Source organism: Taudactylus pleione, unplaced genomic scaffold (assembly GCF_031769625.1).
Source record: "Taudactylus pleione unplaced genomic scaffold, aTauple2 ptg000487l, whole genome shotgun sequence".
Classification (NCBI taxonomy): Eukaryota; Metazoa; Chordata; class Amphibia; order Anura; family Myobatrachidae; genus Taudactylus; species Taudactylus pleione.
In genome coordinates, this window is record NW_028284889.1 from 7,004,122 (window position 1) to 7,029,515 (window position 25,394).

General features: G+C 41.5%; 1 protein-coding gene across 2 annotated transcripts in view; it reads right to left on the bottom strand.

The window, feature by feature from the left end:
* The window catches only part of LOC148502684 (multidrug and toxin extrusion protein 2-like), a 73,375-nt gene that overhangs the window by 2,838 nt on the left and 45,143 nt on the right, over positions 1 to 25,394 (bottom strand). For both annotated transcript variants that reach the window (XM_088449506.1, XM_088449505.1), the window contains 4 exons: positions 17,436 to 17,505; positions 17,219 to 17,351; positions 4,248 to 4,342; positions 1,661 to 1,760 (listed from right to left, as the gene is read on the bottom strand). In XM_088449506.1, the coding sequence (XP_088305632.1) occupies positions 1,661 to 1,760; positions 4,248 to 4,342; positions 17,219 to 17,351; positions 17,436 to 17,505 (398 nt within the window). The remainder of the gene's footprint in view (positions 1 to 1,660; positions 1,761 to 4,247; positions 4,343 to 17,218; positions 17,352 to 17,435; positions 17,506 to 25,394) is intronic.

Genomic DNA, 25,394 nt, shown 5'->3' on the forward strand with positions numbered 1-25,394 from the left:
GGGGGGTGCGATTAGAAATCCATTAGCCGCCCATACAGGACAGTGTATTGAATAGCTTCGGGAGCTCCCCCTCCTGCGACTATTCAACATCGCACTGAATTGAATTTGGCCCAATGACAGAGACTGATGGTGAAACAAAAAAACGTTTGTACATACGCGGGCACCAACTGCCCATGTGCAACACACAAACCATTGATGGCTCACCATCAATGGCTTCTGTCTGACGATGTGCACTGTTCGCATGAGGAAGGCTCTGTTTGAGAGCTTACATTCTAAAAGGAAGGGGTGAACAGTTAAAGAGCTAACTGGGAAGGAGACATGGGGCCTGATTAAGAGGTAACCACAGCATCGATGTTGGACTCAAGTCGATGATGGCTACCACTCTCAGAAATGTGGAATTTCAGTAGCATTTCTGGGTGGCAACGTAGGTGACTGGATATATGTGGGAGTGTCGCGGTCAGCAACTGCAACTTTTTCCACAGTTTCACTAATGCCAGCTGCCATGTTCAGAAAGACATTCTGCGTCTCCACAGGGCTGATACAATGTTTGATGGTGCAACTTTCTGCGCAAAATGGATTCTTGTTTTACTTATTTTTTTTTACTACTTTTCTAGATTTTGCATTATGGGTTTTTAGTATATCATCTTCATATTGCTGTTGCACTTTACCCCAGATGGCACATATAACACTGCACACCTTTATTTCGTCTTTCCATGGTCTGTTCAAGAAGACATTTTACATGTCAGTATTTTTTCTGCTTCTTGGTTTACCACTTGTGTTCCCATTGTGCCTATATCGTCTCTCAGCACATGGCTTTGATTTGTACAGAAGTTTTGAAGCATTCAAGTAAACAAGTTACACCGTACCAATTTGTGAGATTTTCAGATTTTTGAAAACTTTACATGCCATATTTTGGAAACGGCATGATATATTTAAATAATATTTTGTATTTTTTTGAGACTACATATATACTCTCCAAATTCTAACAAAATCTGAGCTGGTGAGGTAAAATCAGTGTGTTTATTTGACACGGAATGACCCGTTGATTACTTAGCTAAAATTGAATAGTGCACATACTTCAACAAGATCAAAAGGGTTAAACTATGCTATGTATATATCAATAAAAATGTACTTTGTAAGAAGAAAAGTTGACTTTCTATTCCCATAAACAAGTAGTCACTTTGATTAAAAGTGTCTGCTAACAAGCTCATTGCAGCAGCACACAGATGAAATAACTGTGGTTTTTTTATACAGTATTTGTATGGTTCTCTTCTCACTTATTTTTATTTGTTGAAGTCATAAATAGAACTGCAAAATATATTTATTGTATACTGCTAACATCAGGCTTCCTTACTTACTTTATCATCATCAAAACAGACAACTCACCAGTCACACGGCTTTGTCTGGTGGGGAGCTCTGTGACAAGGATCACCAGTGCCTTATCTGGTGAGGTCCATGGGCCACAATAACAGACAATTATCACCACTGCTTTATCTGGTGAGGTTCATGGGCCACAATGACAGGTAGGCTGCCTGTCTATCAAAGGTGTGTTGCTGCTGTGGCAGAGACCAGTCCCCGGTAAGTACGGATGGACCCAAGCTCGCACTGTACCCCCTTCCTACCACCAATCACCTCCTCCTGCAGCACCACCCATACTTGCCATTTGCAACCATGCCAAATCCAGTGCTGGAAGTCTCCAACTGTGAAACGCTGGGTTCAGGGTGATTTTTGTTTGATTTCACTCCTGCTCGAACGTGTGCCTAAACAATAAATGTTTTTATTTTTATATAAGTTACAACTGTCTGATGTAAAAAGTATACAGTATGCATTTTATAGTAAACACAACAAGTCCATCTAAAGCAGTGGTTCCACTCACAACTGTGTAAGTTGACCAAATACAAAACACAAACAAAGACAGGACATAAAGGATATCAGACAAAACTGAGACAACAATAACAGAAAGATGGGGCAGGAAAAGGTTCTTACACCCACAGAACTACTGGAGAAACCACTTCCTGGTTTCAGCATGCTTTAAGGTCCATAGGGGCCTCTTTACCAGTCAGAAATTCTGATGCCTCAAGGACTTAGCAAAAGAAACTTCAGAACTACAGCAGAACAAGTTTATGATGACAGGAACAGGAAAGAGGGATAATGGAAGACTATAATAATAACAATAACTAAACATAGTAGAAAACAGGGAAATAATGTGACATGACAACAGGATACACAAGATAGACAGGTTTTTATGTATTTTCAGGTTTTAACAGCAATAATTTTGCAATCTTCATGATAACCAACGAAATACCAAATGCAATGGCCTGTGTATTGCCCACTTCAGATTTTAAGTTGGCTTCTAAATATGACCTATCATCTGTTGGGTTTAAATATTAATGCATAAGAGAATGATTATATAAATATTTGTCTTTAATTGGTTTTCATTTGTTTAAAGCTGTAGTAAAGCAGTGCTCACCTAAATGAGGCAACTATCTAGCATTCAGGGCAGGAAAGTCATTTTAGGGAGATTTTCACTTTCCTACTGTCACGCACTTACCAAGTACGGCAGCGCTGGGGGGTGGGAGTCCCTGGTGCCCGCTGCTCTGTGCTCCGGCTTCCTCCCCCAGCGTCCGACTCAGTGTGCAGGCGGACACATCTCTCCTGTAGGCGCGCGCGCCGATCTGTGAGCAATTTAAAGGGTCAAGCATACCCCTAGGTGATGTGCCAAATTCCAGCCTCTTGCTATATAAGGAAGTCCCCGAGTGCACTCCTGTGCCAGAGGCTGCCAAACCATACTCCAGCATTCCTAGTGATCCCTACTGCTCGTTCCTGATCTTGACTCTGCTTGTGACCTGATTCTGTCTCCTCCCTGATACTGCATTTGGTATTCTGGTTTTGACTTTGGCTATTCTCAGTGACCTGTTTATGTCTGATCCCTGGTACAGTCTTGTCCATTTTATTCTGACGCGGCTTGTTGATGTTGTACGCCTTCATCGTACTCCGCACCAATCCAGAGTACACAACACCTGTACTAGGGAACCAAGTTTGAGGACCACGACCTGCATGTCGGACGCAGCCAAGTCCAAACCTCCTTGCGGGGGTCCCTGGTGAATACTACTGGCACGTTAGACTCAGTACTGGGTCTCGCCAATCTCAAAGTACGGGCTACCATCCACTATCCATCTGTGAGTTGCAGGGGCAAAAGAGGCATTTATCTCGCCTTAAAAGGGACGTGGTCACATCTCACGGGGGCGTGCTATGAGTCATGGGGGTCTGGCCTCGATGCACGCCCTAATCTTTCAGTATCCCGGCAGAGCGCAGGGAGACGGAGCTGCTCAGCCAGGGTTTAACACCGGACTGGCCCATCTGGCAATCGGCCAGTCTGGCATTTGCCAGAAGTGCCAGATGGGCAGTCCGGCCCTGGTGAGTTGCAACACCTAATCTGCTGAGATGCCACAATCTCTGAGCCAAAGGGGAAGTCACGCTGCTCCTTAGTAAATATACAGTCACTGTTATAACAAGGTTTAGTCAGTGCTTGTTGAAGAAACGATATTAATGTATGTGGAGCAATCCTAGGGAACCGATTTAGAGTAGTGCAATTTCACTGTAGGATAGGTTATAGAGATTACATACATTTATTCACATTAATGTCAGATGTATCTGCATCATGAGTTATGCATAAGCAACTGTTTTCCTTCTTTTCAATTAGGCATGGTAGGTACTCTGGCTCAAAGTTAGGAGCAAGCTACAGACCTGGAGCAGAGTTTAAAACAAAATGAAGCAGGACCCGAAGGCTGGAGATGGATCTCAGCTTCTTTAGCTTAAAGTTTTGAAATATAATGTAAATTTAGACTTAAATTAACATCCAGTTAACACTAGCTATGTAATTCCATTAAAAATAGTATAGCAAGTGTACTTAAAATGAACATTAAAGTGGACACTAATCTAAAAAGGAAAATCAATATATTACTATTCCGTGAGTAGTGCAGAGTTTCTCTTGAACAACTTCAGAGTTCCTGGGCCAGAAGAGTTTGTCGTGGCTCTGGAGCAAGTCTGGTAAGCCTGAAGCACTACTAACAAAATTTACATTATTCATATTCACATTTTACAGAAACTTTAAAAGGTAAAAAACTGTACAACTTTAAAAAAAAACTGTGAGACAACTATCATGGATATCTAGTGTATGACATTTCTAATAAAACCAAACAAGTTCAGGTGACAAATACAACATATTTCCAGAAAATTGTAACTACCTCTTGACATGCTTTGTTCCAATCCATACGCACAATGTAGACTATGAAGACTAGAGCTTGCAAAACGACAGGGAACATCATACCACACCAAAGGCCTTCAAAGAGAAAATATGATTTACACATTCTGATTATTTAAGATTACTGCAATGCATAAGTGACATGAATATTCTGGCTATATCTGATACATTACATATCAATAGTAGGAATTTAAAAAAGTTGCAATCTGTTAAAATGGGCATCTTGATTTCTGTTATTGTAGATATCACATGAACATATACTTTTGATTTTAAGGCTTTACATAAAATGTCAAAGCATTCATCTAATTCAAAACAATGGTTACTAAATTTTAAAGTTTGTCCCAGAGTCATACTTACGTACTATCGTAGTTCTACAACAAAGCATTTTTTTGGGTTTCCTATGTCAGGCAGGTTACTTCATCCACAGATTGGTAATGCGCAGTGCAGTGATGAAATCACTGGCATGCTCTGCTGGCAGCAGCATGATATTCTAATAGGGACTTCCCTTCCTCTCCCCACTGCTTTTATATGTGGTAAGGATTTGAATAAGTCATAGGGGGAGGAGTATTGTGATTTATGCAGCAAAGGAGGGGGGATTGTTTTTTTGTCTGGACATTCTGGGAACATTAAAAACATTTGTCATGCAAATCAAAGTAATTGGTGTGCCATTTACAGGCTGTTATTTCATGTCCAGCTATAGTACAGGTACACTGTGCCCAGAGATCTCAGAACTTCATTAGATTCTAGTTATTTTGAACAGTATTTGAACAAATACAGTACAGTTACCCTGTAGACATATTAATGTTCATGCTAATGAATTATCCATAACTACTCTGGCCTTGAAATGCAATACTAAAGCTGCCCGCACACAGTGGTTTTTTACCCGATTTGTTCGATTTCGACGAATCGTGTAATATATGGCCAAATTGTGAGTTTCTACTCACGATCACGATGCCAATGCGCGTCCCCGTTCGTTGTACCTCGCATCTTCTGATCTGCTGTGCTGTAGGGCAGATTTGACAATCTGGGACACAATGTACTGGATGCACAATAGATCTTAAGTCAGATTGGACATTTTTTAACTCCAAATCGTGACCACGATGGCCGGGGAGCTCCCGGGGAGATTTCAGGGGAAATAGTGTACATCGGCTGATCGGGAACACATCGCTTTGTGTGTGGACAGCTTTACATATTAAGCACATGTACTTTGATAAACATCCAGCGCAGTTTGGGATCAGTAGAAACCACAAGGATCTGGAGAAAAGAACTTGGAAGATAGCTTAGTATGTGTTTTGTTTTGAATTTTCACAGATTTAATGCAATACTCTAAGATTTGTGTGGTTATATTTTGGATAGGATGCAGCTTTTATCTTCATACAATGTGTTGTCAGATGTGTCTGACTGTTTTTTTAAATATCTTTATTTAAGGTTTTACAAAACTGATTTGAATGAAACACAAATGGTTACAGGTCTATCAGTAGGATTACACAGCTGTACATAAACTTGGAATTATAATTGTTTCATACTTGGTGTATGTTGAGTTTGTAGCATTTGTGTTCAGGTTTCACAAGGGCAATAATTATTTATCAGGATTGATATCTGTAAGTTGAGACCGATGAAGCGGGGTCATTGTGGGACTTTGGTAGGCATTGGAGGGGTAGAGGAGATTGGAGGTTGAAGGGGAGAGGTCGCAAAGGAGAGGGGTGGGGGAGGGTTGTTTGCCAGATCCAGATGAGAAGTCATGTGCAATATGGTGCTTTGCTGTACAACATGCATTGTAGGTTCTTCTGTGTATTTGTCGACTTGAGGGGGGCATTCAATATGTGAGCGAAAAGTCCGTGCTGGACTTTTCGCTCCACATCAGAGGTTTGACGGGGATAAAGTATCGGGCGCGCGCGCGCTTTATCCCCGTATTCAATTTGAAAGCTGCAAAAACGGGAACCGGCGGCAAGGTAAGTATCGGAAAAAATTAGGGAATTTTCGGGAAGGCATCCATGGACCCCCCAAATTATGTCATGACATGGGGGATCATTATGGGTACCCCTGTTTGGCCTGCGGAAGGTAAGTATGGTTTTTAAATAGCCGCGGCAGGTGTTTTTGTCCGCCTAGGAAGAAGGAGTGAAGAGCACTTAGCTTTTTTTATTTTTTTTAAAACTAGGTGCATCAAATTTGGGGTACATAAAAATATGCTTGCACCCATTTTCAAGTCCCTAAGGTGCATTTTTAAAATTCTTTAAAAATGCACCTGCCGCTACCACCCGCATTCTTTGAAACACCTGCCCCATACTTGGGAACCGCTCCAGAATTTATTTTGTTTTAAACTTGCTCCCCATATTTTTATTTTTTTTTACTCCAAAATCCAACTAATTTTTTGGGGTGTCCCGAATGTTTTTTTTTTTTTTTTTCTACACAGATCATTTTTAGGGGCCATTCCCAGGGATGCAGGCTCTTTTTTTTTTTAAGCCTGCACCCCTAAATCTTAATTCTGCACTTTTTTTTCGCCATGTAAAACATGGTGAAAAGTTATCCCCGTTTTTTTACAAAGACTTTTTCCACCGGTGAAAAGTCTTTGTAATTGAATACGGGGATAATTGAAACATGCAAAATTTATGTCATCTGACTTTTCGCAGCCAAATTGAATACTGCCCATGGTCTCCAGAAGTGTTTAAAAACATTTGGAAGGGTAGGTAACCCTGAGATCCTGGAAACTACTGACAGTATACCACTCCAGAAAGATGGGATTTGTAGGCACTATCAAAAATATGTTGGAGGCTGCCTCTTTGGCCACTTTGTCTCCAGAACTTGTTGGTTGTGTGGCAGCATATATGGTGGAGTGAGTCTCAGCCCGGTACTGATCAATGAAGCGCTTAGATGTGTGGGATGTATGTTAAACTTATATAATATGGAAAATAAAATAATATAAGAAAAAATATATATAAATAAATAAATTAAATTTAAAATAAAAGTAATCAAAGCAATAATTCAATTAACAATATTACTAGTATGCACAATTAGCAGTAGGTACTATATAACACATATAGAGACACAATCACCATGTAAGTACATGTATATAGCTCGTTTTGGAAATAATTAGCTCCTTAGATGAAAGCAGAGAGAGCCTCGCCATCATATAAAACCGGGAGTTGCAACTTTCCCTACCTATCCCTAGAAGCGGTGCCGGGACCCGAATAATGCAAGATGTGAATCAGCTGGGAATTTCAAAAGACAGCGCTGGTATGCTGTGCAGCCGAAGCAACTCCCCCATTGGCCGATCTCCGATTGATACTGGAGCTTGTTGCAAGTCAGCGTGCAGCTCGTTTCTCTCCCACCATCCACGTCCCAGGTACCACCAGCTGTAAATCAGAGGTGGCGGCTGTGTCCACAAACTGCAGGCTGTAGAAGGCTGTATATAGTGTAAACTGTACACACTGGTCCTCCAATGCGTTTCATCCCCGTGGGACATTTTCAAGGCAAACAGATTTACGCTGCGGGATGACCTTTAAAGGAGCGTCCTCCTTGCAAAGGAGCATCCAAAGCATATTAAAAACAAATCTTATTTTATTAAAACATTCAATAAAAACCTAAAAAAATAAAGTTGAGAGTTTTTTTTTCAGTTGTCTTGCTAATTAGACACATAGAATCTTGATCATGTAGATACATTTTATAAATTGTATCCTATATTGTTTCAATAGTACCACACTGCTGTTAGGTTATACTCAATATTAAATTAAACAAATACTATAAAATTACTGAAAACAAGGATTAAATTATATAATATAAATAATGTTAATAAAAAGAATAAAAAATAATAGGAAAAAAAAAAATAAAACATAAAAATATGTAAAACTATGAGAAATCTATGTGAATTTGTATAACTATTTAATATATAAGGTAATGTGCAGAATAACAAGAGATATGGTAAGAACTTACCTTTGTTATCTCTGTTTCTACGAAGTCCATAGGGTCCACAGGGTTGACCTTGGGGTATAGGTTGGGAACCAAATCCGGGCACCACGCAGTTAAAGCTTTTAGCTCCCAGGATGCACTTGGGTCCACTCTCCCTATAACCCCACCCCCAAGCCAGAGGCACCTCAGTTTGTAAGTAGCCAAAGGACGGAGGAGGAGAGAAAAAGAGAGAGAAAACTGGAACACTCGATAACCATACTCACAGAAATGGGAGACGGAAAACCGGTGACCAGTCACACAGCCCATTTGAAGCCAGGTGCGTCTGTTCGTAGAAACAGAGATAACAAAGGTAAGTTCTTACCATATCTCTTGTTTTCTACTTCAGGGTCCATAGGGGGTCCACAGGGTTGACCTTGGGGATGTCCCAAAGCAGTTCAACCAAGGGAGGGGACGCTCCTGTGCTGAGAGGAGAATCCGCCGCCAAAAAGGAAGTATCCAGAGAGGCAAAGGAAAACAATGCCTAGAACCTTAAAAAGGTGTGGACAGAAGACCACATGGCCACCTAGCAAGGCAAAACAGCCAAGGCGCCACAGCGAGCCACCCACGAGGGTTACATGGCCCGAGAAAAAACAAGCAGCAACAACAGAAAGGCCTACCCATGGGTAGGCCCTGAAGAAGACATACGAGGCCGTCCAGCCAACATTTGGCCATAGGTCGGCCATCCTTTCCTGTTAAAACCAAAAATCTCAGACCACCAATAAGGAGTCCGATTTCCGTCAGGAACTTGAACGGATCACATAAATCCACAGAGGCCGGACCACAGTCAATGAGGCCACACCAGCCGAGAGGACTGGGGGCTGAATGGCCGCACCATAAGTTCCAGAATAATATGGAACCTAAAAATCACTAAGAAGAAACACAGGGTGAGAGCAACTCACACCCTGACAAGATGCCCTCCAGAAGAGGGAGCCACATGAGAACGCTCCCAATTCCGACACTCACCTGGTTGATATAAACTCCCTGAGTGAAAGAGAGAAAGCCAAAGCAATAGACCATGTAATGGCTATCACAACCAGCAGTTCCATTAACTTTCCCCGGAGTTAACGAAGAACCACTACCAACTCCCAAGGAGTCCCTAGGGAGGACAAATGGAGGCATAATCCAGAAAACACTCCAAAGGATGAACTGGATATCAGAGCGGAGCAATTCCATATCTTAATCATACTGACAGTGTAGAGATCTGCACTGTCAGGAAGGCCAGGCCGAGGGTGAAACCCAAGCCAGCCGGAAGGAATGGCAGAATATCTGGAAATCCTGGACACCAGAGGATCGTATCGACAGGTATAATACCATAAGAATTATGGCTGCCACAGTTTGTGGTAGGTCCCAGTAAAAGCTAATCCATGTGCTCTAATCATTCCAACGATGACAAAGCCAGGGAAGCCGTAAGACCACTGTAGGGACGCAGTCAAAGACAAACGACCCAGGTCCAAGGCAAACCCCAGGACCCTGAGACAACAGGTCTGGGCAGTGAAGCATCAGGAATGGAGTATTGATGGAGAGACTCCGAAAAACCAAGTACCCCTGACATCTGGGGCAATCAGGAGCCACCAGCAGGAAAGCATCTCTGTCTCGATTGAAACACTTCCCTCGAGGAAGAATGGAGACTGGAGAACACAGGTACGCAAATTGGAAGAACCACTTCACCGACAAAGAGTCACTGAAGGTTGCTTCAGAATCCCCAGAGTTGGACTGTAACACCATAGTGTGATAGAGTCAGAAGGCCATGAGTGTCACCTCAGGAGGGCCCCCCCCCTGCTCACCAGGAGATGAAACCTCTCTTGGGGAAGAGACTAGTCCCCGGGATGCACGTCGTGACGGTTGAGGACTCCCGCTTCCCAATGGAGAGCACCTGAAATGAACACTGTCGAGATGGTCGGGAGGAGACCCTCAGAAAATGTCCGAATGTATGACATACCTGACATTGCCACCCAACGAACAGTATTGCTAAAAAGGAAGCCACTGTTCTGACCCTGTCGGACTGAACTTTTTCAGGTTCACCGGGAAAGAAGGGCTATGCCAGAGTGAAGGCCCAAGACAGGCTAAAGTTCCAACAAGTTAATTGACAGGGTGGAATCGACAGACATCCAACTGCACTGAAATGGATGCGAACCAGACACTGTCCTTAGCAAAGAATACCCTGGACGAGATGGTCATAGTCACCCGAAAAGGGACCGACTTGCCTCCGGGGAGAGCATCATCGTTTGAACAGTGATCAGACAGAAAAAACTTGTTCCATCTGGAGATAAGCAAATTATGGAAAGGCCTGGAATGGAACTAAGCCCATTCCACCCTTCCAAAGGCAGACACTGAATAGTGGACCATGCATCCCAGAGTGTAAAGACATATGTCGACTGCGCAGACATCCATGTACTCCTAATGGAAGAGTGGAGATGCCGTTTTACGCCAGAAGAATTCTCAGATTCTGAGAATCCAGCAGGGCTCCTAGGTGAAGAATACCCAGAGAGGGATGCAGGGAGGACTTTTTCCCCATTGATTAAACGTCTGCACCCTGAAGAAGCCACAGTCAACCTGACCCGGCTGTAAAGTACCCCGGTGATCCTGCTAAGAGCAGGAGGCCATCCAGGTACAGGAGCATTGGGATATACTGAACAGAAGAACTGTCAGAAAATCCAAAACGCTGGTAAACCCCCGTGGGGCTGAGAACAGTCCCAACAGGCAGAGCCCGAAAAACCATAAGTGCTGTGATACAGCAAACCTCAGTCCATGCTGAGGCAAGGTCTCTGTAAGTACCCGTAGGCATGCGTCCTGTATATCCAGTGATACCATAAAGTCCCCAGGTTCCAAACATAGTATGATGGAGCATAGGGATTGCCTCCTGAGCCCAGGTAGCTTTAGGAACTGGTTCAGGGAATTGAGACAGAGAATAGGCCAAAGAGGACCATTCAGCCACCGCACCAGAAAGAAAGCAGAACAACCAGTCCCTCGCTGAGAAAGTGGGGATGGCCCAATTAGCTCCGCTTACCGCAACAACTGTATAGCTTTCTGGATTCGTAAGGCCCTGTTCGGGTCCGAATAAGGGCCTGCGTACCATCACATGGAAATAGGCCGCCTGAGCAAAGAGAGGGCGTACCCTCCTACCCACGTAGCCGCGGCAACTAGACACTAGTACCGGGAAAACTGAGAAAATCGCCATCTCTCAGTGGTAGGCCTGTCTCGTCATGCTGACGATATATCCGTAGGTTCAGAAGCAGGATCGGCTGGCAGTCCAGGCCTGCTCGGTTGAAGAAACAGACCTTTAGGCTGACCCAGAGGACAAAAAGACTTAATAGACTTAGTCTGAGGCCCTGTAGTGGGCATAGCTGAAGGCGGGAAATTTGTACTGCCACTGTCAAGGTCAGGACCCAACAAGATCTACCCTATAGATGGTATCTGCACCTCTGCATTCCCAGAGCGCAGCCATAGGGTATTACGGAGGATACCGTTGCAGCCGGAACTCTGAAAGTTAGGAGACTGGTATCCAATATAGGCATGTCCACCTATGACAACTGCATATATTACGTGAGCGACCAAATACATTTGAACCTCAGACGTGTTGGTGGGGAAAAAACATTACAAATGCATCAGCTCAGTATGCAATAGTATTAACCAACCATGCTATAGCCATGGTAGGATGGGTAACAACCCCTGAAAGCGAGTATACTGACCTCAGGCAGAGTTACCACCTACGGATCAGAAGAAAAACGACATCCACCCAGGGTGGCTGTTGTGGTAATTCCTGCAAGGGGCATGACAGACTATTGTGACACCAGGGAGAATTCATATACTCGAAAAACCCCTGCAGGGAGCGATAGTCTGTGTCACAGGGGAAGAGTGCAAGAAACTGCGAGATACCCTGAGATGAAAAAGGGCAGTATGGTGAAGTAACCCAAGTGAGGTACAACAATGGGGCCCGCCCGGCGATCCGCAATTAAGAGGATCCCGAGAAAACCAACCGCCCAAGGGGGTCGTGAAAGGGGCCGGCACCCGATGACGCCACATACCGAACCCTTTAAGAGTTAAATCCTCCGCACTAACACCTGCAGCACATGGCTTGCAGGATAGTAAAAATGGGTGCAGTATAACGCTCTATCTCCTGGTCAGACATATCTGACCAAGCCTTGTGATCAAGCAGCGCTATACTGGTCCTGACTGATACTAAAAATTAGCTGCAGGGACCCATTTTCAGCGTATGCAACACACAGTTCCACTCAAAATATGGCAACGTGCAGCACGCAACCGTATATGACAAACCTCACAAATATTAACAAGTATATAAATGTGAGGTCTCAGAACCACCCCAAGTACAGCTGTATTAGGGCAGATAAGGAAAAGGGATAGATATACACTGACAGGTGAGATAATAAAGTACAGACAGTCAGCACTAGCATAAGTCACATACAATGCAGATATACACATATATACATAAACATGTCATATAATATACTGCACTATTACACTGCATGCAACTTACCCATATACAGTGTCTGGGAAGGCTACAGCGCTGTGTACACGGACCTGATGGTGAGGTACGCAGGGGGACTGGACTCACTGCCATCTCCAGAGATTTCTGCTGCACCACAAGAAAATGGCCGCTGGAGACCTCAGAAGAAGCGTGGCCCGCAGAGAAAGCAGCTCAGCGACGCCAGACTATAGATACTGAAAGGCGCGCTGAGCTGAGGGGAGGAGCCGCTGTAACAGGGAAGGCGGCCTCCCCTGGCCGGCTATTAACCCCCGGGACGCCGGCTCCCTGCACCGAACACTAAGTCCCTGGTGGTCCAGTGGACACACGGGGTATGGGGAGCCCGCCGCAACTGCCGGCGCCTCCGGTCTGTCCCCAGAGACCGGAGGCACAGGACTGCATTTCAAATGCGCGGATCACTGCAAGCGGTGACCCGCGCCTTACCTGCTCCCCGTGGATCCGGCAGCAGTCCTGGGCGCCCGCAGAGTCCGGCTAGTACAGACTCTGGGGTCCCGCTGAGATCCCCAGATCTGTACTGGCGTCTCAGCGCCAGCGGGGTGACGGAGCGGCAGCTTAGACGTCCTATGGACAGTCTGACGCTGCCATTCTGAAGAATCCAAAGTAAAAAAAAAAAAAAAAAAACTTTGGCCTTTAGAAAAAATAAAGCTTAGGGGCTGCTAATCAGCTCCCCACTGCACTAAACGGTGACCCGACTCCGGCCGGGCACCAACTTCAACTGAGGTGCCTCTGGCTTGGGGGTGGGGTTATAGGGAGAGTGGACCCAAGTGCATCCTGGGAGCTAAAAGCTTTAACTGCGTGGTGCCCGGATTTCCCAAGCTATACCCCAAGGTCAACCCTGTGGACCACCTATGGACCCTGAAGTAGAAAAAGGATTTTTCAAGCTACTTTAAAAACGGTAATAAGTCGAAATCAATATTCAGTCCATGAGGGTGAAGTGTCTCTATGTTATAAATATATTCGGTTTCGGAATTTTTTTCCATGAAACATCCTCCCATCCAGTACTTCCTTAATAGCCATAAATTTCAAACCCATCTTTGTTGTGCTTCACTGAAAATTTATTAGAAACACTGTGGGTTTTAAGGCCCTTTTTAGATTATTCACATGTTCTCCAATTCTAATTTTTTGTTTCCAAATGGTATGGCCTATATATTGCAAGCCGCATGGGCATTCTAAAAGATATTACGCCCTCCGTATTGCAACCCAAATGTTGATGTATTTTGTAATTTTAGTATTCGATTGATAAGTTTCAATGGCTTTAGTGGAGGCAATGCCCATATTTTTGCATCCAATACACTTGTTACAGTGATGGAAACCCTTACTCGCTGTTACACATTTCTTCACAGAGTATGAAACTTTTCTGTAAGCATATTCTTCAAGGTTTCTGCTTTTTTGTAAGGTCTCTTAGAAGTTATATAATTTAGTTCATGATCAGACTGGAGAAGATGCCAATGTCTTTTTAGACTTGACTCCACTCCCTTCACATAGCTGTTAAATTGAGTGATGAACAGCATCTCCGGTGGACTAGGTTCCCTCTTCTCTCTATATCGAATGAGTTCATCTCATCTCAGTGCTTCAATTTTCTTCAAACTTTGCACCAAGATGTTTTTCAGAATATTTATTTTCTATGAATCTCTGTTTTAACATATTACTTTGATCCTTGAAGGTTTCTTCACTGGTGCAATTTCTTCTCACTCTATGATACTGACCACCTGGAATGTTGCCAATCCATTGGTGGTTACTTGAGGCCAACAGATAATTATTACAATCAACTTCTTTAAAATGAGTTCTGGTTCCAATTCTTCCATTTTCAACAAAGATCTCCAAATCCAAAAAGTTCATGACTAATTTACTGTAAGCTAAATTCTAATGCTGCATACACACGTAACGATTTTCTGTCCAACCATCCAACTAGTTGATTTATTTGGAATGAAAATCTGGTAAGGTATGGGAGTAAGTGATGATCAGCAATTTGCTCCTAATGGCCAGAAAACAGATGAAAATGGTCGTCAGACAAGTTTGTTAAATGTTTGATCTAAACTATTTGTTCAAACAACAGTTTTTGTCTTGGGAGCAAATTGCTGATTGTCATTTGCTTTCATACCTTACCAGATTTTCATTCCAACCAATCAACTAGTTGGATGGTTGGACAGAAAATCTTTGTGTGTACCCAGCTTAAGTATTGGAACCTATGATTTTATAATTACATTGGAGCTGCTCAAATTTTTTTTGGAATGAGGCGCTGGTTTTCTATTTAAATGTCAGCCCAAGTACCTTCTGATGCATATTTTGTGGCTATACCAATTCAGCTTTTTGCTATTCCTGTTTGAATTTGGTGGAAAGTATCCTCATCAAGATGATGATGTTCCTATATCAGTTTCTCATGCTAAACCATGGGTTTCTAATAGTGTTGTTTTTGGGGCGTGTATGTACAGATATGCTCTCTCTTTTTGAGATTTTTCTTAAAGGAGCTTTTTGTGGGGTAGAATTTGGTGTAAAGAAAGAAGCATTTTTCTTTTAGCTACACATATACTAGTGGTGCAAGATCCCCTACTGCATGGTAGAAGCTTGTTAGCCAACTACTTTTCATATGAATGTAATCTCATTGGTTTGCCCTGTAGGGAATAAGTGATGATCCCATAAGGGTATTAGTGTTGAGGGTTGGTATGAAAGGTGTGGGTCTCTGCTGATGCTGGGCCTGATCCTGAGTTGGGAGCAAAGCAAAGAAATGAAAGAAAATTTGCACATGGAACAAACCATGTTGCAATGAACTAACCCACAACTGCTAGGCAGCTTTATTTCTAAACTGCAATTTAGTTTTGAGCTAGTATATGCCTCTCTTTAAATATAAATCTCTCAGCACATTTTACATCTATGCCACGTGCAGTAAAACATGGTTTTAGCAAAGTGCAAAGTAATTTATTTTGCTTGCAAATCAGAATCAGACCCTCTGTCTTTAAGGTCAGTGCTACTGTACAATGCGACTTTTTTTTTTTAAAACTTTTATTAAATTTTTATTATACCACCCAACATTCATTGTTTTGGAATTGGGACTGACTAGCTTCATCTGAAAAGGCCACGTGGCAGTGTCAGCTTTCATAAGATTATGGCCCTCATTCAGAGCCGGACGCTCTGAGCAGAGCGCTCGCTCTGAATGAGGGCCGTCCACCATAAAAATGGAGTGTCCTCCTGGACGCTCGTATAGCTGTGGGTCACCACCCACAGCACATACGAGCGTGCAGGATGATGGTCGCGATGGTCTTGACCATCGCGACCATTGCCAGTGCGACCAGAAGCCTGTGGTCGGGGTTTTCGACCACAAGTCCTGGAGTGATTTTGGCTCTATCAGAGCCAAAATCACTCCCACTGACATCACTAGTGATGTCAGTGGGGCCGGCTTCTGACGGTAGGCGTTCCCATGGGAACGCCTCCGTCTGGCAGGCATGCCCCCGGCACGCCCACCAAAGGGGGCTTGCTGTCAATCAACATCGACAGCACGCCCCCTTTGATCAGACACAACGAGCGAAGGAAAGTCCTTCACTCGTCGCGTCTGGCGCATGCGCACGACGGAGCTCCCTCCGTCGTGCGCATGCGCAGTGCACACCATCGACCCACTTGCGAGCGGACAGCCGCTTGCGAGTGGGTCTGAATGAGGCCCTATGATCTCTGTTGTAAGACCTCTTTTCTTCCTCAAAGCTTTCCAGGGCTCATCCTAACCCACTACTCCATGTTCCTTCCTCACAATCCAGCCCATCTGTGTCACCCCTGTTGTCTGCCCCTCCCCTTTAGAATTTAAGCTCTCACAAGCAGGGCCCTCTTCCCTCATGTGCTTCTCCTTCCCTTACTTATATTTTAATTTACAAAAGCACCTAACATTTGGTTGCTGACACCCTGCTGCTTATTTAAGTGTTATGCAGCAATGTTTAAAAATCATGTATTTGTCCTGCATTGTTTGTACTGTTAATAACTGCTTTTATTGTGTGCTCATTTGTTTATGTACTTTGTAAGGCGCTGTGGAACCCTTGTGGTGCCATATAAGTAAAGGATAATAAAAATAATAATACGCTATCAGTACTGTGTGAACATATATGAATATGACCTAATTACATGCATAATATAGTAGTGAATATTCTATTTTATTCACTGAATTGTGAACAAACTTGCATAAACGTGGACTTTGCTTTTTGAGTTTTTTTACTCTGCTATATTAAAAGGTAACTATAAAAGGTTTTTTGCTTCAGTGCAACAAAGTGGTGAGATTACACTGAAAACAAAGTTGAGTCTATTGGCGTGACTGTAGCACGATATTTATAAAAACATAAGTATCAATTGCAATCCAGGTCATATATGGAGCAGAACAAGCACATAGTGCTGGGAAAATGCTGTGTTTATGAATATTTAAGTATTTTGCCTAGTCATTCCCAGCAGCTCTTATTTTGCACAGTTCTTCCATGTACACACATTTATAAATGCACCCTATCGTATGCTAAAGCAACTACTGTTCATACCTACTATTCCAAGTTTCACTGCAAACATCAGAGATATTCCGATTGGTAAACCCACAAGGTAAAACCCAACAGCATTTGTAATTGCACCAATCTTTTGCTTTCCAGTTCCCCGTAATATTCCACTACAAGTGCCCTAGAAGAAAATATCAATTGTTAACTTTTAGAATAGTCAACTACAGGTAAATAAAATGACTTAGATGTATATATACATACTTACAGATACAGCATCAAATAGGTGAAATGGAACAAAGATGACCAATAGACGGGAAACTAATGCAGCAATTTCTCTACAGAAGAAATAACATTTAATTACTGCTTAATTTAAAGTAAAAAACTAGAAGGATTTTTTCCATTAATCTATACTTATAACAAAGATGTAATGGTGGTGTCTGCACATAAGACATGTTTTTTGGAGAAATGTACTCCTTGGGACTGTGTATGAACTATGGAGACATAAAACATTTTTGGGGAATTTTTGTTTGCCTGTTCGTACCAGCATCATGCAAAAACTACGGGATGAATTTGGTATGCGTTTTCAATATTGTATAGCTTAGTCACCTAGAAAGAAACTGAGGTATGTATTATCTCAAAGTGACATCAGGGAGAGGAGCAATAAAATAAAAAACAGACACTTGACACTCAACACGGTTTGGGACAAATATACTCTTAGTGACTGTTTCTGAACTATGGACACAAACTTTTTTTTATCAGAATTTGCACAGGTTCCTCAGGTCCACAATGAGACACACACACATACTCTCTCTCTATACATACATAAATAAATATAAGATAATATATACACATACATACACATATATATATATATATATACACACATACATACATACTGTAGAAGCCATTTTGGAATAAGAATCCATTTTGTATGCCATGTATGCATGGAGGGTGGGTGCACAGGACAGGATGGAGTTAATTCATTGTACAGACCCTGTTATAAGTGCACAGAAAAGCATATGTACATATATGGTAAGGTATGCGATTCCAATGTTTAAACAGAGCTATAGTCTCACTGCAGATAATGAATACCATGTGTTAGACGGAACTTATAAATGTGGGCTGCTCTGTTAAAAATAAAAGCAGAGAGATGGAGATGCTTGTGGTGCATACAGTTGTGTCCTGTGTCTCCTTCCTTACACACATGATATGTAGCCTTTAGCAAACAAGACTCTGAGGGTGACCAATAAAGGACTAATTCACTGGCCATAGCTAGTGAGGAGATTTGACAACATGGAGATTCCCACTGAGATGCCCAGCAGTATTGACCACAGGACAGAGCATGTGAGATCGGGCTCTGGGGACAGAGTTGCCAGGACAATTTCACGGGTGAGTAAACAGAAATGTTGTGCCCTCCTGGTAGCTGTGTCCCCTTTGTAGTTGATGATCTGTCCTGCTGGAATCAATCCTTGGGTAATTATTGGTCACCCTAAAGGTGTTGTTATTTAAACATGTTAAATCTGTTGTTATATGTTCAGTGAATGATAGGTAAATGTTTAAAAAGTCTTGTTTGTCTGTTTGTTATGTAACAAACCTGTCCTAATTGTGTTTTTAGAGTAACTTTGATTTAGCCACTGATTTAACTTTAGAAGAGGGCCCCACACAGTGATTTGTTTATGAAATAGAATAATGCCATGAAATTGCATTACATTTAGAAATGTACGCCAAATGGGTATTAGAATTGGATACATTTACAGAAATGTGTTTTCATGTATTAGTGTATGAAAGAACAGAAAGGGAGAGAGACCCTGTCAGGCAGTGTGTTCAGAAATAGGAGGAACGTTATATCCAGTCAATAGTGTTAATAACTGAAGCAAGAGAAAAGTCAGTGCGTGGATGTGCCTATAGATAAACATTCTATATTATTCTTGTGCATGAGAATAATAATCACAGGGCCATTTGGTCTGATACTTGAGTCATAAGGGACTTTGACTCAGCTATACAAGGGACTGTTATAGCATTGGAAAATGGCGATAGTAAGCCGGTGCCTGAGAGTTATGACACTCAGGCGATAATGAAGCTTTATGGGAATCATAAAGCAGGATATTTGATGAATGTTTCAAAAGGCTGACACCCCAGATACTGACTTGTTTAAACCTCACAAAATGAGATGTGAGTTATGTAATAAATATAACGTAGATGACACACTGAAAGGTCTGATTGAGAAATGTAATAAACGTGAATAAGAATATAGAAATGACCCCCAGATGCCCACTTACATAATTATCACTGCAGAGGAATGTTGCGTTTTATATAACTAGTGTTTTGTTTGTTTTGTTTTTCTTTTCTTCTCAAAATGTATATTTCATTTGTATTGTGAAGGCATGCTGTGATAGAGGTGCTTTGCTGATGACAATGGAATGCAGGATGTCACAGGAAATGGCTGCCGTGCTGTAACTGAATGTTTGCTTGTGAATGAAATGGGCCCATGTGTATGTGATAAAAGAGAGTCGAGTGAACTTCAGAAAGTAGAGTTGTGTGGAACAATTGTGTTGATCAGATGTGACGTGTGTAAATGATTGTGCGTAGTGAAGGTGTACTAGGGAATTGTGGAGAAGTTGTGCGGGAATTGAAAGGGTTAATCTAAGTGAATTGCCATTTTTTCATGGGGACGCCGATAAATAAAAAATGTGCATTGCAAGTTTGGAAAAAGGATTGATGTTGAATGCATTAGTAACAAAATGCATTGTTTGATATTTTCTATATTTTTTCTGTAACTTGTGAGATCAAAAGATTGCAGAGCCATATTGTATTTCTAAAAGAAACAGTAATTATATTTGATTGCTGCAGAAGGGATTAATAGTAAAAGTGATGTAAAATTTCCCTAACAAAATGTTTTATCAGTTCATGATTTCTTTAAACTGTTGAATGATGCATATTTACAAATTAAAATGTTAATGGTTTTAGACGACCAACAAGAACATAATTTTACAAATCTAAGAATATAGGTAGAATAGGGGTTGTTGTTTAGATATGACTGGAATGAATTAATTAGAAGGAGCCATAGGAATGCATATTGCCAATACAGTTGCGCAGGTCAAGTAAGCTTTAAATGAAAAGAAGAAAAAAAATCAAATAATCCACTCCAGTTGTTCCAAGTTCTGGAGTGTAAGTGTATGTGGTAATATACCAGTTATAGAAGAGAAATTATCCTCAGTTGTATAATATCATGAGAAACTGTTAAAATAGACACAGATCAAGGGATTGATGGATTGATAGGTTCTTTCACCCTTGGACATGTCAGGATGTTGAAACTTTATTTTGTTTACAGGAATGCAACTAGAATTACACTGACACTACTTAAAACATGCCGGACGTATTTTGTATGCTTCTAACTGATTTGGGTAAGATACTTAGATCAATATTAAAGTTTAGGATTAAGTAAGATAAACAGAAACAATTTTTTTGGTTCAAAGCTCCAACCCAACCTAATCAATAGGGTGTGTCTGGACCCCAAGGGGGGGGTACGGGGGGGTATTCAGAACGTCGTACAAAAAGCGCCTGTACTAAAGATATTTACACAATTGAGAGGATTTTTAGGTCTTAATGTATTGTACTTAAAAGGTTATGGACAGCAGTTAGGTAGAATTTAATCCAGATGTCACTTTGTTTCTCATGTATTCAAGAGGAGGGAGGAAATGTACTGTGGGGGATGATGCTGGCATATGAGAGAAGATCCAGCAGCACAGCGTATGCAAATTGGAAGGGTCTGAGCCTGCAAATCCCTAATGCAAATACTATATGTAGTTCAGCTAGCAACCACAGGGACTAGTGAGACACAGGAAGATGAAAATTATGATTACTTTTTTTATTTTTCATCTTTCTTTAATGATATTGATTGTTTTGAATTAATTAAATCTTTTTCGATAAGTTATGTTATTGTAAATTATAGATAGATTATACATAGTTTGTATTAGATTTTTTGTTTGCTGCTTTTCAAATGCTGACAAATTTAGTTTTAAGTAAGGTCAAAAGCACATATCAGAGAACATACCCCAGAAGAGGAACTGCTCCAGCAAACCAGGTTGGCCAAACAGGCTACAGTAATATACCTACCTGATATTTTGATATTGGCGACCAGAAACAGCAGAAACATTGAACCTGATTTTGTTAAAAGTTGCAGTTACAGGTTCCTCAGAAGTATAACTTGGAAATGACTATGTGCATGACTTCGGGTGATGGATGGATGGTTGAGCACCACCTCTGTCTGCCACGTGCACTATTCTCAGTCTGAGCCCAAATACTTCATGGAAGCACTCATGAGTTTAGAGATGCGATGGTAAAAATAGCCAAGAAGCACTGGATAGCCCCAGACTTCAGTAGGGCTGCATAAGCCTATCCCTAATCGTTGCACAGCCCAGGAAAAGTGATCACGGTACTAGAAGAAGAAAGAAAGGAGTACCTTACAGATGTTATTCCTTCCAGAAACTAAAGATTGATTTTATGTAGTTGGTTAAGTGTTGGGTATGTTCTGTGCTCAGATCTGTTGTCAAATTGACTATGGTCTTGCAAGGTAGCAAACACAATAGAAACAATAGGAACAATAGGAAAAAAAAGGAAAATAAATGACAGAAGTAATTAGTACATGTGAGGTAATAGAGAGTGACAAAGGTACACATTTTATTGAAGACATTTTTAGAATGTATCTTGGAGAATCTGAGAATAAATAGGACCCACAGCAATGATAGAGTGTAAAGACTGAATTATACAGTCAAATTGAACTATGAATAGGTTGTTAGAATGTTTATTTTTTAATATGGTTGTTAGTCAAGAACTTTCCCAGTGTGAAACGTAGGATGAGAGCTTATGGAATACTATTTGGTAAAACTGCTAGAACAAGATGTGATTTCCTACAAGTGTTACAATATGAGCATAGTAACTTGATTCAATATGTGATGCATATATAATAGAAACTAACCAAAGTCCACCACCAGGTCACCATGTTCTAGATCCCAATTCGATTGCAGCACCTACAAACTGCAACCAGGTGATTGGGTCATGATAAAGAAGCATCTAAGGAAAAGTCCTAGGACCCAGTTACAAGGTCCTTATCAAGTTCTCCTAACTACTCCGATGGCAGTAAAGGCAGCAGAAAAGAAAATTTGGATTCGCCTCACACTGCAAGATCATTATATATAAGGGGAGTTGGAGTAATTTGAAGTTATGAATTGATATATGTTGCTAGGCTTTAAGCCAAACAAAGGCTTGTGAGGATATACTGTATACTATGCTTCATTCTTGTTATAGTTTTTGTTTCTAGTTTTATCAATATCCAGACCTAGTGTAAAGAATGGTCACATTATAGAAGTTTTAGCCAGACTATTTAATACTGTTATAGATGAAATATTTGGTGTGTTTGAAATAATAACTAATGAATTGAAATTTCAGGTGAAGGTTTTGGGACAATTTAGGCTGCATCTTTCAGCTACACAGGGAAGTATTTGTAAAATAGTGAGAGCTGTTTGCTGTAATTATATAGCTGATAATTTATCTGACCCAATATATGTACACTTAGAGAAAGTTAAGAAATTGAATGACCAGTTTAGGAAGATACATAATGATCCAGAGTATAATATTGATAGTAATGGATAGTTTACATGGTTGAATATGTCAAGTTGGTTCAAGGGAACAGAAGAATAGTTTTCAGGTATTTTCATGTTAATAGCTAAAGGATTGAAATTAATAGTCATTTACCTGATTGTCAGGATAGATATACCGTGTTTCCCCGATAATAAGACCTACCCCGAAAATAAGCCCTACCCTTACTTTTGTAGCCCGGTCTAAAATAAGCCCTACCCCGAAAATAAGACCTACCTTTTTTTCTTTTTGAGTTGGGAACGCTGCAGAGACAAGCGTTCCCAGTCATGCAGTGCTCGGGTGACGTCATGATGTCACCCGCGCGCTGAGGATCCTGTGCGGCCGCGCCTGCTGGATCATATTAGATCCAGTCAGCGCGCAAGTGAAAGGGACATCCCAGACGGCGGTGACTCAGGTAAGTACCGTACTTGCACTGCAATAAGGGGGCCTGCATAAAGGACACTGCTACAGGGGGGAGGGCCTGCAACACAAGGGAGGCTGCATAAGGGGCACTGCTACAGGAGGGGGCCTGAATAAGGGGCACTGCTACAGGGGGGCCTGCATAAGGGGCGGTCAATGTTAGTTAAAATAAGACCTACCCCGAAAATAAGCCCTATGGTGTTTTTTGGAACCAAAAAAAAAATAAGACAGTGTCTTATTATCGGGGAAACACGGTATGACTAATAAGGAAAATACTTACACTTGATTACTGTTCTAGGTTTAAAGCGTCTAAAGAAATATTAAAGACAACTATGATCCTGCTACATGGACATACCCAGAACTTTTGTGCAATTTGAAAGACAAGAGAACCATTGCTTTGCAGAGACTTATGTGAACAATATATGGAAATATATATATATATATATATATATATATATATAATATATATGAAGGCTTTTACAATACGGATGAAAAGAAGATACAGGACTATAGGAACTGAGGGACTCATCGCTTTTGTGGTTTTGCATGGACACTGCCCCATGCAGCTACCTCATTAGGAGGGATAACTTGTTGTGTGAAGTAGGGACCAGCTACATAGGGGGTGGGCCATGGCTAGGTAAGCTAGAAAGACAATAGTATGTAAAATTTGAATCGAAAGGAGGGAATATGTAGAAGCCATTTTGGAATAAGAATCCATTTTGTATGCCATGTATGCATGGAGGGTGGGTGCACAGGACAGGATGGAGTTAATTCATTTTACAGACCCTGTTATAAGTGCACAGAAAAGAATATGTACATATATGGTAAGGTATGTGATTCCAATGTTTAAACAGAGCTATAGTCTCACTGCAGATAATGAATACCAGATGTGTTAGACGGAACTTATAAATGTGGGCTGCTCTGTTAAAAATAAAGCAGAGAGATGGAGATGCTTGTGGTGCATACAGTTGTGTCCTGTGTCTCCTTCCTTACACACATGATTATATGTAGCCTTTAGCAAACAAGACTCTGAGGGTGACCAATAAAGGACTAATTCACTGGCCATAGCTATTGAGATTTGACAATACATACATACACATCCATAATGGCGGCACTCGTCAGAAAATGCACTACCCAATACAGCATTGAAATGTTGGTCACTCACCTTGCGCGTCTGTCTTTTTTTCTGAATGCCGCCATTATGAATATATTATAACTTCTCTGCACCTTGTGTACAGCTGATTGGAAGGTACCGGATTTCAGGTATTTATTGCACATGCTGAGGAGTACCACTTCTTTGAAGGTTTTATATACAATATATACATATATTGCACACCCCAAATGCAAACAGTATATATATATATATATATATATATATATATATCTCAGACTAAAAACCTTACAATTTCACATGTCCCATTAAGGCGTCTTAGACATGATCTGAAATTTCACAAAACCTACTGAATTTGTGTCACTCAAACTAAAAAAATAACACCTTAATGGACGTGTTCCTTGCGCAATACAGATATGGTATGCCATCAAACCCTGTGGTTAACTGCAGATTCAGCACTCTCACAGAGAGAGATTGCGGTCACTCACAAAATGGTGGAGCTGCTAATTCACAGAATTGTGTGCTCATTGGAATACATCTATGCAACTGAGGTCTGAGCAGTTATGTGGCACACACATCCCACTGAGTGCCCACAATCTTCCCAATCGCTCACCACAACAATCCCACTGGGCTCCAACTTACTGTACTTCCTTACTCCATACACCCATCTCATTCAGAATACGCATTCAGCTCCCTAATTGCTAAAACTATCATACTTAGGGCCATATTCAAATTCCCGGCGAAAAGTCCTGTACTTTTCGCATGCAGTACTTCGCTGGTTTTCAAAGTATCGCGCGCTTGCCTGCTTTTCACCTTCCGCAAGCACCTGCAAACTGAAAAACACCTGCCCAATACTTGGGGACCCCCCTGGAGTAAATTTTGCTAGATTTTAAGTTTGTCCCCCAACTTTGGAGCCCCCAAAATGAAAATACTTTTTGGGGGTTTTCTAAAGTATTTTTTTATCTTTTTTTGACACAGTTTACACTACCGTTCAAAAGTTTGGGGGCACCCAGACAATTTCGTGTTTTACATGAAAACTGACTTATTTATCAAATG